The sequence below is a fragment of the Geotrypetes seraphini genome, chromosome 6 (assembly GCF_902459505.1).
Source record: "Geotrypetes seraphini chromosome 6, aGeoSer1.1, whole genome shotgun sequence".
Classification (NCBI taxonomy): Eukaryota; Metazoa; Chordata; class Amphibia; order Gymnophiona; family Dermophiidae; genus Geotrypetes; species Geotrypetes seraphini.
The window spans coordinates 8,727,486-8,739,930 of record NC_047089.1 but is presented as its reverse complement, the minus strand read 5'-3'; the positions used below and the strand labels follow the sequence as shown (position 1 = coordinate 8,739,930).

The following is a 12,445-nucleotide window of genomic DNA, read 5'->3' as shown; positions in this document are numbered from 1 at the left end:
GTAATGTAGCAAAAATGGATGGAACACTAATAGTGTATATAACGTGATTTAAATCAAGGGAAAAAAGAACTCAAAATACCCCTAAGATGTGAACAATGAAGTCACAAATATTTCGGGGTTAGGTATCATCACTGGTCAAAAACCCTTGAAGTGTTTTTAAAATTTTTTCTTTTAATTAATTTTTAAATCTTTTTAAATCTTTTTATGAATATAGTGTATATCATTTTTGTGTTTCTATTCTGACCATTTATTCTGTTTCATGGTCATTACAAAAAATATTTTTTTCCATGGGGGGGGTGTCAAAAAATGATGGGCCCTGGGTGCCACATACCCTAGGTACGCCACTGTCTGGATTGGATCCGATCCGTGAGGGATCCAATCCGTGTCTGGGGAGGGGGGGCATATACATGAATCGCCCTCATCCGACTGTCGGGATCGCTCTCTAGCAATCCCAACGCATGCACAGACCATCCGTAGTCACAAGCAAAGGAAAAGAGAACGACTCGGGCAAATCACACGCTAGGAGAGTTATTTAATAAGGAGGTGCCTGTTTAGGCAGCAGGAAAGGGTCTACATTGGTTCTTAAATCTCTCCCCTTCGATCTGTGCGCCTCGTGTTCCGCCAGGGTGGTTATAAGCACATTACTCCTCTCACCCTATTTTTCTTTGCAAGCCCGTGGTTTTAACCCGCTTTAAACCCATGGGTTAAAACCACGGGCTCGTAGTGCGGGGAAGGGCAGGAGAGTCGGGGCGAGAGCAGGGCGGCCAGTCGGGCAGCAGGAGAGATTCGGGGCAGGCAGGAGAGAGCAGGAGATTCGGGGCTGAGAGCAGAGAAGCAGGGCGCTAGAAGGCAGGGCAGTTGGAAAGGACCTCAGCGACTGGTCCTCAGCCTGCCCAGTCGGTGTTGCTTTTTTATTTTAGTGAATCGTTTCCTGCCCGCATTTGAATGCCATTCCCCCTCATTTGCAGGTGCGGATCGGAGGATGATCGGGAAAGAGGTTAGTGAATCGGGTCGGGGGGGGGGGGGGAAATCGGGTCGTAAAGGGGTCGCTAAGTGATCGGAAGTTGATCGGTGGGCTTAGTGAATCTAGCCCCAAATCCTTGAAATAAACTCTCCCTCGCCACCCACCCACCCATCCCATTTGCAGAGAGTGCAAAAACTAACATCTATCCGTCCATCCATCCCTACGTACATCTCCATTCTCTCACTACAATTCAACTGTTATCTGCAAACTAATTTAGCTCCTTTACCTCTTTTTTCCATTATGACCGCCTGATATTTCCCAATTAAACACACTGAATTCCACCCTAACCCTAACCCTCCCCCGTTACTAAGCCATTTGAAATACTTGGGGTAATGTGTCCAGTTCTGAAGACCATGACTCGCCGGAAACGTAAAAAAGATTTAAGCCATTCAGGGCTAGATTCTCAAAAACTCGCGTAAAAAACCGACAGACCGCTGTTGTGGCCATTATAGTAGCGATTTAATAAAAGCGAGTCATTCTCCCCAAAACACTCATGCAAATGAGGTTGGCAGAGAGTAGCGAAGATTTGCTAAATTTGCATGTGCCCATTGCTGGCCCGCTGGAGTCAAGCAACCCTCCAAGCAACAGCGGGAGAGATGCCCACTCTCTCCCACCACCAAGCAACACCCTCCCGGCAGCAGAAGGGATGCCCACTCTCTCCTGCCGCCAAGCAACACCCCCCCCCCCCCCGGCAGCAGAAGGGATGCACACTCTCTCCCACCACCAAGCAACACCCCACCCCCCCGGCAGCAGAAGGGATGCCCACTCTCTCCTGCCGCCAAGCAACACCCCTCCCCCCGGCAGTAGAAGGGATGTCCAGTCTCTCCCACCACCAAGCAACACCCCTCCCGGCAGCAGAAGGGATGCCCACTCACTCCTGCCGCAAGCAACACCCCTCCCCCCGGCAGTAGAAGGGATGTCCAGTCTCTCCCACCACCAAGCAACACCCCTCCCGGCAGTAGAAGGGATGCCCTCTCTCTCCTGCCGCAAGCAACACCCCTACCCCCGGCAGTAGAAGGGATGTCCACTCTCTCCTGCCGCAAGCAACACCCCTCCCCCTGGCAGTAGAAGGGATGCCCACTCTCTCCTGCCGCAAGCAACACCCCTCCCCCCGGCAGTAGAAGGGATGTCCAGTCTCTCCCACCACCAAGCAACACCCCTCCCGGCAGTAGAAGGGATGCCCTCTCTCTCCTGCCGCAAGCAGCACCCCTCCCCCCGGCAGTAGAAGGGATGTCCACTCTCTCCTGCCGCAAGCAACACCCCCCCCCCCGGCAGTAGAAGGGATGCCCACTCTCTCCTGCCGCAAGCAACACCCCTCCCCCCGGCAGTAGAAGGGATGTCCAGTCTCTCCCACCACCAAGCAACACCCTCCCGGCAGCAGAAGGGATGCCCACTCACTCCTGCCGCAAGCAACACCCCTCCCCCCGGCAGTAGAAGGGATGTCCAGTCTCTCCCACCACCAAGCAACACCCTCCCGGCAGCAGAAGGGATGCCCACTCACTCCTGCCGCAAGCAACACCCCTCCCCCCGGCAGTAGAAGGGATGTCCAGTCTCTCCCACCACCAAGCAACACCCCTCCCGGCAGTAGAAGGGATGCCCTCTCTCTCCTGCCGTAAGCAACACCCCTACCCCCGGCAGTAGAAGGGATGTCCACTCTCTCCTGCCGCAAGCAACACCCCTCCCCCCGGCAGTAGAAGGGATGCCCACTCTCTCCTGCCGCAAGCAACACCCCTCCCCCCGGCAGTAGAAGGGATGTCCAGTCTCTCCCACCACCAAGCAACACCCTCCCGGCAGCAGAAGGGATGCCCACTCACTCCTGCCGCAAGCAACACCCCTCCCCCCGGCAGTAGAAGGGATGTCCAGTCTCTCCCACCACCAAGCAACACCCTCCCGGCAGCAGAAGGGATGCCCACTCACTCCTGCCGCAAGCAACACCCCTCCCCCCGGCAGTAGAAGGGATGTCCAGTCTCTCCCACCACCAAGCAACACCCCTCCCGGCAGTAGAAGGGATGCCCTCTCTCTCCTGCCGTAAGCAACACCCCTACCCCCGGCAGTAGAAGGGATGTCCACTCTCTCCTGCCGCAAGCAACACCCCTCCCCCTGGCAGTAGAAGGGATGCCCACTCTCTCCTGCCGCAAGCAACACCCCTCCCCCCGGCAGTAGAAGGGATGCCCACTCTCTGCTGCCGCAAGCAACACCCCTCCTCCCGGCAGTAGAAGGGATGCCCACTCTCTCCTGCCGCAAGCAACACCCCTCCCCCCGCAGTAGAAGGGATGCCCACTCTCTCCCACCACCAAGCAACACCCTCCCAGCAGCAGAAGGGATGCCCACTCTCTCCTGCCGCAAGCAACACCCCCCCCCCCCGGCAGTAGAAGGGATGCCCACTCTCTCCCACCACCAAGCAACACCCTCCCGGCAGCAGAAGGGATGCCCACTCTTTGCTGTCGCAAGCAACACCCCTCCCCAACCCCCCCTCAGCAGCAGGATAGATGCTCACTTTTTCCTGCTGTCAAGCATCACCCCCCCCAACACACCTCCCATAGGAGGGGCCTTAAACAACCTGGGTCAGTCAGAGCCTCAGGCCCCTTCCTGGTGCATGTGGCCATTAGCTCTGTTGGTTTCCTACCCCAGAACAGGAAATTGATGTCAGAGGGCAGGGACCAATGGAGCCAATGGTTGTGCACTTGTGGACTGCAGCCCCGTGACCGCTGAACACCCCACCCCCACTGCCTGCTCCTGGGGTGAACCTCACCCACCGCCCCGCCCTTGGTACGCTGGAAGGGCCAGCACATGCAGTGGGAACAGCCATGTTACATAGATACAGGTTGAAAAAATGAGCAACACAGATCTGGGAATTTTCACAAGGAGGCGCCAGCCTTGCTAAATTGTGATTTCAAAACTTCCATTTGTAAGTACAGTAATGCCATTTCTGTATGTAGCTTCCCTATCTTTTGGGGTTGTTTTTTTTTAAATTCGTGACTGTTGTTTTGACTTAATTTACTGATACTTTATATTGGGGGGATGTTTATGATGTTGTCCAGACATGTCTACGTTATATGTGGAAATCGCAGGGAAACAAGATTTTATGTACATGATATGGAAGCCGCATAGTTGTTTGCGATATATAAATTTTTAAATAAATAAATAGAGAGACCATAACTTTACCTCTGTTTCATTTTGGAAGTGGACATCAGCTGCATAAAATTAAGGGGAAAGACTCTTCATCCCTCATGTAAAACCAGCACGTTATAAAAACCTATATGTGCCATTGAGGAGTTATAAATCCCGATGTGGGAATACTTCTCCTTACGTAGGTCTTCCCTTTGTACAGTGGGAAAATCTTTTTGTCCTGCCCAGACAAGTCCAAACTACGTTCCCATAAAATCTCCGCGTGGTGTTACTCCTGGGGGCGATACAGAATTTGTTCATAATTACCCACCTGCACAGACTACTGCTCTTCTCATGCCCAGTTCTCTGCTGACACTGGCAACAGTTAGAAAGGCTTGACAGCTCAGTGGCTCGACCTCCTCTCCTCCCTGCAGCAATCGAACGGAGGAGGTATACAGCTAGGCTTACCAGATGTCAGGATTTAGTAGGACATAACCTCTTTTTAGAGGCCTGCCCAGGTATCTGGGTGACTTTCTAAATTTGAAGAGTTTGTCTGGGTTTTCTTCTCCCCTGTCGCACACCTAACTCCTCTGCAGAATATTTAATCTTCAGGTTGGCCAGCAGCAGCAATGAGGTGAGCCTGCTGCCGTTGGCCTGCCCTGGAAGCCTTCATTCTGCAGCGACTTCCTGTTTCCGCGTAGGCAGGACAGCTGCAGGATGAAGGCTTCTGGGGCAGGCCGATGGCAGCGGGCTCACCTTGCTGCTACTGCCAACCAGCCCGAAGATTAAATATTTAGTGGAGGAGGTAGGTGGAGGACAGGGGAGAGGCTTTCGAATCTGGCCTGGGCTGGGGCTAGAGAGACAGAGAACCCGCATCACCAGATCCTGCTATGGGAGGGGGTTGGAGGGAAGGGGAGAGAGAAAGAGAGGGGAGAGAGAGAGGCACCTGCGGGAAGGGGAGGTGGAGGAAGAAAGAGAGAAAGACACTTGTGGTAGAGGGGGTTGGAGGGAGGTGGGGAGAGAGAGAAGCGCCCATAGGAGGTTTGGAGGGAGGGAGAGAGAAGCACCCGTGTGGAAGGGGGGTTGGGGTTGGAAGAAGAGAGAAGCACTAAAATGGTACAGAGAATGGGAAGGAGGACTAGAGGGTGAAAGAAGGGGGACCGGATGAAGATGGGGTGGGGCAGGGTGGGATGGAGCAGGGAGTGGTGCGAGGGTGGGGGCTCGGGTTTAATTCATGGCAGCCGAGAGTTCCTTACCTGAAATTTTGATCTTCTTCACCGTCTTGTTTGTGTTGTTTGTGACGTGGACGTTGACGCTGATGGGCTCCCCGTGGTAGTAGATCTGCAGGAACCAGAACATCAGCATTTTTAAAGATGGCGACCGGCAACCTTGTTTCCTGATTGGCCACACAAAATCCAGGCGCCTGTTGTAATGATGCAGCATGATAGGTTGCAGCAGCGCAGGGAGTACTTTGCAATGAGGCCTTCTGGCGCACAACAAATGCCAAATGCCACAGAAGCTGTTAGATAAGGGTCTCAGATATAAACATTTTGCATCTCTCTGCATCGTTTTCTTTGCAAGATAATCATAATTTTTTGAGTCAGATCAGTGGTTAAGTGTAATATTGGCACTTAACCAGCTACTGTACATGACCCTGGCCCAGAATGTCCCCAAAATAGCTGCATTTCAGTTTGACGTTAACTGGTTATTTTCAGCAGCACTGAAAATGAGCAGAAAGCCTTCAACGGATGTTTAAATGGACCAGGAGCCATTTCTGGCTGGTTATATCATTTTGAATTTTGAACTCCCGCCAAATTTTAAATATCTTGTATTAAACCTTGTTTCATATATATTTCCAAACACTCGCAGACCCTGTTCTCTTAGGCTTCCTTGGCTGGCATCATGATTGTAGCAGGTTTCCGGGTCTCGCCGCGTCTGTGTCGAAAGAACCGACGTTTCAGCCATCACGCTGTGGCTTTCTTCAGGGTATGCTGTGAGGTCTGCAGTGTGTCTTTACATATAGTGAGTTCACGGACCTGGTTGAGAACAGGTCCGCAGCCTGTTGGTCATGAATTTGAATTTTCCCGCCAAAATTCTTGTTCATGACTAACAGCCCAAGAAACCTTCCCGCCAAAAATTCAAATTTCTTGACCCACAGACTGCCCTCAATCAGGTCCGTGATCCCACTATATGTAAAGACACACTGCAGACCTGACAGCACGCCCTGAAGAAAGCCACAGCGTGATGGCTGAAACGTCGGTTCTTTCTACACAGACGTGGCGAGTCCCGGAAAACATGCTACAATCACTCGCATACCCATCCTGTGGTTATAATTACAAAAATGGCGTGTTAAGGGGGTGAGAGGCCGAACAGCCCCGGGCGCCATCTTGGTGGGGGCGCCAGCACCTGTCCGCCTCCGCCCGACGCTGCGCTCAGCTCGTTCCCGTACCTCTTTAAATCTTCACCAGCATGAGTGACTTCTCCAGCCTGGCTCCCCTCTGAAATCACTACCTGGTCACGGGGGACAGGAAGTGACATCAGAGGGAAAGATAACGCCGGCACGGGCAGCAGGCCAGAGAAGCTGCTCACACTGGTGAAGATTTAAAATAGGGGGGGGGGGCAGGGAGGGTATGAGTGTGGCATGGGGGACGGAGAAGGAGCAGGGGGGGAGGTCCTACCCTTGCTACACCACTGAACTACAAGCAAAAGGTTCATTGAGTTTGTGTGGTTATCAGGAGCTATTCTTTTACATTGACTGCAGTGGATCTCTGCTGGACCACAGCAGTTGCCACCCTAGGCAAACACTTTATCTGCCTAATGATTAAATTTTGTCGTTAGAGAGAAAGTTATCAACGTGTGCTACTGTTAAGATGGGTTATGTTACCATTAACCTGTGCCGTTTTGGCACCTAGTTACTGAAAACTGTGATTAAAAGTAAAATAACACATTTTAATGATAGCCCGCACTGAAAATTAAGGAAAAAATGGATATCTCTACATATAGAAATCACAGTTATATGTAATAAAAGTGAGCCAAGTATAGCACCGGGCCATGAGAAGGGAAGTTCCCAGACCATGACTCCTAGACCGGAAACACCCCCTCATGGCTGGCACCTGGGGGGAACATTACAAGAAATATTTTTTTACATGGGGGGGTGGGTTGTCAAAAAACAATGGGCCCCGGGTGTCACATACCCTAGGTACGCCTCTGCACGCATCTACCACCCTTTCTGTAAAAAAGTATTTCCTCCGATTAATCCGGAGCCTTTCACCTCTTACGCCACTGGATGCGTTCAACAGTCTCCCAGAAGAGGTGTTGGAGACAGAGACTATGTCTGAATTCAAAAGGGCCTGGGATAGGCAGGTGGGATCTCTCGGAGAGAGAAAGAGATAATGGTTACTGTGGATGGGCAGACTGGGTGGGCCATTTGGCCTTTATCTGCTGTCATGTTTCTATGTTATACAGATTGGATGGTCCTTACAGTCATTATCTGCTCTCCTGTTCCACACCTCAGTGCCTCGTGTCTTCCTCTGCAGAATCAGCTCAAAGATAATGAAGTACCTCTTTGTCCAAAGATGCTTCCAGATGCAGCGGTTTGTCAGACATCAGGAACTGTCTGGTAGTCTCAGCCATGGGCTGTGGGCCTGGTCTCTCTGGAGCATACTGTACTTTACGGATCACAAGGCGTACTGAGTTCCTGCAGAGGCACAGCAAACCAAAGCAAAAAAATGTGCATGTGCCTGGGACTCATGAAATTTAATCATTGTGGAAACTGAAAAAAAGTGCCCTAGATTTTCCCTCCCTTGACAAAGCTGCATTGCCAAGTGCTGAAAGCTAAATGCCAAGTCATCTATAGGAATAGAATTGGCGACTCGGCATTTAGCTCGCAATGATCGGCAGCGTGACTTTCTAAAAAGGGGGGGGAGGGGGGTTTAAAAGTGAGAATATCCTATCAGCACCTCTGTGCACAACTGGCACAAATGCCTGAGGATTTTGCTTCAGCCTGAATAGATCTGCAAGTATTCCCTTGATTTGTGATGTCAAAATGAATGAGGGGAATTAGAAGCAGCAACTATGGTCTATTTCAGTGTCCCGCAAAGTTTCTCGAGCCGCGGCACACTAAAAGTAATGGCCGTGGCTCGAGGCGCCTGGAAGTGTGCGGATATCGCTGTGATGACGTCACGCGAAAGCGTGACATCATCACGTCGATGTCCGCGTGTGTGTGAAGGCCCTCCAGGCGGGTCCTCAGACGACAGTGGGGGGGAGGGGTGGGGGTGCCAGAAAGGAAGAGGGCCAGAGAGAAGGACAGGTGCTGGCACCCACTGATTGCCTCTCGTGGCGAGAGGCAAGTCCAGTAGGCAGTCAGTTGGCGCCTCTCCTCCTCCCCAGTGTCCTGCGGCACGCCTGAAATCTTAGGTATACCGGTCTATTTTTATAAAAGCCAAACACAATAACGTCACACTCACTGAATGATCTAGTTTAAAACACCTCCAAAAAAATGCATTAAAATATATACAATTTTTTTTTAAATCAAGCTGTAGAGTTACTTGTATATTGTTTGTACATTTTTCAGATCCTCTCTGTTTTTGGATAATAAAGCTTTGTTGATGTCTTTTCCTGGAAGTTATCGAAAGCCACAGGAAGCAGAGACACCAACACACCAGTTTGAAATTACGTACCACATTCTGTAGGAGTTGGAGTTTTTGTGATAAAAAGCATGTGAGTGCTGAGGTTTGGCGTCCCACCTGAGCCCCTGAAGCAGTTTCTTTAAACGAAGCTTGTGGAGTAAGGGATTGTGAAATACAAGGGGGAGAGGTGCCATCTTCCTCAGCAGTAGACGATGAGCAGTAGAATTTTTTAAGATGTTATGGATGATACGAGCCTAAGGCCCTGATTGGCTCAGATGCCTAAGGCTCCCCTTGGGAGTAAATCAGAATTCAGACCTTAGGCCTTACCCAGTGCATCACATGGGATACAGAGGGGAAGGGAGGAGCCTTAGGCATCTGAGCCAATCAGGACCTTAGGCTCCTCCCTGTGCATCACATGGTGTACCAGAGAGGGGAAGGCCTGTCATTTTTGACAGGCAGGACTAGGAACTGAAGGGACTGTGCTTCCTTCCAGCTCCCAATGTTTAACAAAGGCACGGAGGTAGAGAGGTTTAGGGAACCATCTAATGGCAAGAGGGAGTGGTGATCCCCCCCCCCTATCTTTTTTTTTTTTCGTGAGGAAGGGGGAGGGGAGGGGATAGTAGGGGGGAGGGGGGGACGTTGGTAGGAGAGAGTGGGCATCCCTCCTGCCAATTTTTTTTCTCTTGGGTGGGGATTCCCGGTGCCACGTTAGTCGGGGAGGGCCGTCATCGATGGTGGAGGACTTTTTTCTTTTATGGGACAAATGTGTGCGGCTGGTCGTCACATATGTGCAATTTATATGGTGTAGCCCAAAGTTCACAGAAACTAGAGAGAAGCAGATAGAAACGTTATTAAGGTCCAATTGTATCCCTGACGCAGTGATAATTTATACTATGAAACGCTGGCCATCATTGGATAAGTTGTGTACATCTGGTAGCACTATAGAACTCATATGTAGTAGAAGAAGAAGCTGCCGGAACATTGACTGTTAAGTGACACTTTAACGTTTAAATTGAAATTTTGAAAATGTTTACGTTTTTTGATAGATTTAGAAAGTTGTTAGGATCGTTTCCAGATAAGCCCCGCCTCTAATGGAAAAAGTGGACGCGCCGAAAGTTATGCCCCGCCACCTTTTGCCAGCGCACGCAACCGTAACCCGTGAAGTTCTCCGCACAACACCCCCCGCAACGCAGCGCGATGTGTATAAAGTAAAGTGGGGGGGGGGGTCCCCCCACACGCCCCCCCGTCGGAGCACCCAAAAAAGATGATAAAAAAGAGGATATGAAACTTAACATTATAAAAAGTAGGATAAACTGTCGACCATTTTTTTAAGGGCTCCGACGGAGGGGCGGGGGGGAGGACCCCCCCCCACACACTTTACTTTATACAGATCGCGCCTCTTTTTTATAATCTTTTTTTGGGTGGCGGGGGTTAACTTTTTGGCGGGGCTTATCTGGAAAAGATCCAGTTGTTATATCTATGAGAGATATGAAGTGACCATTAACCCTTTCAGGACCATAAGGATCGTAGGCCAATTTTTGTGGTTTTGACGACATTTTTATGGTAAAAAGGGCTTGCAGATGCCAAAAAATTGATTTTTTTTTGTGAAATATCATTATTTTTATTTAAAAAAAATCACACTTCTGGCTTATGGACAGTGTGGCAAGTGAATCTTCTCGTCAATCTGGCAACGACGCTAATGAATGAATGTCGGAACCAGTTTGTTTACATAAAGGCAGTATCCTATGGAATCCGTACGTATCAAATTTAGAACTGTAGACTATCCCAATCAAAATGTATAGGATTTTAAAGTTATGGGACAAATAGGTCCCTTGGTCCTGAAAGGGTTAACCTTCAAAGTGCCTGATTAATATCTAAAGAGTATCTCTCCTGTTAAATCTGACAAAACTCTCTAAAAGTGTGGTCCCCAACCCTGTGGGCCACTAGCCAGTCGGGTTTTCGGGATAACCTTAATGAATATGCATGGGGCAGATCTGTACTCATCTCATCTTCATTACAAGCATCTCTTTCTTGTATATTCATTAGGACTATCCCGAAAACCCGACTGGCTAGTGGTTCTCCCAGGACAGGGTTGAGGACCACCGCACTAAAACACTCCAGCCATATAATAATTCCAACATCCCCCCCCCCCCCTGCACTATTCAAGCAACAAGCAACCCGAAGCATGTCTTAGTTGAGACAGTGATGTTACTAGAAAGATATTCGAACATTGCTGTTCCACTTTTGAGTGCCATGGAATGGACTAAACCTCATCCCTTTTACCTTTTATGAATTTTTTCTTCTATGTTCTCTGCACAGAAAGCTTTCACTTCATAGTCTACACCACAGGCCTGCAATAAAAAAAAAAAAAAAACACAGAAAACACGTGAAAGGAACTTCATCCGAAACAAACTGGCTTCAGACTACACTGTAGTACTCAACACACTTCACTGGTTCATTTCCTTCAACTTTGTCTTGACTCATAGATACGTAGAAACATGATGGCGGATAAAGGCCAAATGGCCCATCCAGTCCGCCCATCCGCAGTAACCATTATCTCTTCCTCTCTCTCTAAGAGATCCTAAGTACCTGTCCCACGCTTTCTTAATTCAGACACAGTCTTTCTCTCTACCACCTCTACGGGGAGACTACCGTATTTTCGCGGATATAACGCGCGCGTTATACGCGTTTTTACGTACCGCGCATACCCCTCGCGCGTTATATGCGTGAGCGCGGTATACAAAAGTTTTTAAACATAGTTCCCACCCCGCCCGACGCCCGATTCACCCCCCCAGCAGGACCGCTCGCACCCCCACCCCGAACGACCGCTCGCACGCGCTCCCACCCGCACCCGCATCCACGATCGTAGCAAGAGGGAGCCCAAGCCCTCTTGCCCGGCCGACTCCCCGACGTCCGATACATTCCCCCCCCCCCCCGGCAGGACCACTCGCACCCCCACCCCGAAGGACCGCCGACTTCCCGACAATATCGGGCCAGAAGGGAGCCCAAACCCTCCTGGCCACGGCGACCCCCTAACCCCACCCCGCACTACATTACGGGCAGGAGAGATCTCAGGCCCTCCTGCCCTCGACGCAAACACCCCTCCCCCCAACGACCGCCCCCCCCAAGAACCTCCGACCGCCCCCCCAGCCGACCCGCGACCCCCCTGGCGACCCCCACGACCCCCCACCCCCCTTCCCCGTACCTTTGGTAGTTGGCCGGACAGACGGGAGCCAAACCCGCCTGTCCGGCAGGCAGTCAACGAAGGAATGAGGCCGGATTGGCCCATCCGTCCTAAAGCTCCGCCTACTGGTGGGGCCTAAGGCGCGTGGGCCAATCAGAATAGGCCCTGGAGCCTTAGGTCCCACCTGGGGGCGCGGCCTGAGGCACATGGGCCCAACCCGACCATGTGCCTCAGGCCGCGCCCCCAGGTGGGACCTAAGGCTCCAGGGCCTATTCTGATTGGCCCACGCGCCTTAGGCCCCACCAGTAGGCGGAGCTTTAGGACGGATGGGCCAATCCGGCCTCATTCCTTCGTTGGCTGCCTGCCGGACAGGCGGGTTTGGCTCCCGTCTGTCCGGCCAACTACCAAAGGTACGGGGAAGGGGGGTGGGGGGGTCGGCCAGGGGGGGTCGCGGGTCGGCTGGGGGGCGGTCGGAGGTTCTTGGGGGGGCGGTCGTTGGGG

General features: G+C 51.4%; 1 protein-coding gene across 2 annotated transcripts in view; it reads right to left on the bottom strand.

Moving 5' to 3' along the window:
- Positions 1–12,445, bottom strand: part of ARRB1 (arrestin beta 1) — a 294,842-nt gene that overhangs the window by 39,548 nt on the left and 242,849 nt on the right. For both annotated transcript variants that reach the window (XM_033948295.1, XM_033948296.1), the window contains exons 7-9: positions 11,044–11,111; positions 7,694–7,829; positions 5,389–5,473 (exon numbers count right to left, since the gene is read on the bottom strand). In XM_033948295.1, coding sequence (XP_033804186.1) covers positions 5,389–5,473; positions 7,694–7,829; positions 11,044–11,111 — 289 coding nt within the window. The remainder of the gene's footprint in view (positions 1–5,388; positions 5,474–7,693; positions 7,830–11,043; positions 11,112–12,445) is intronic.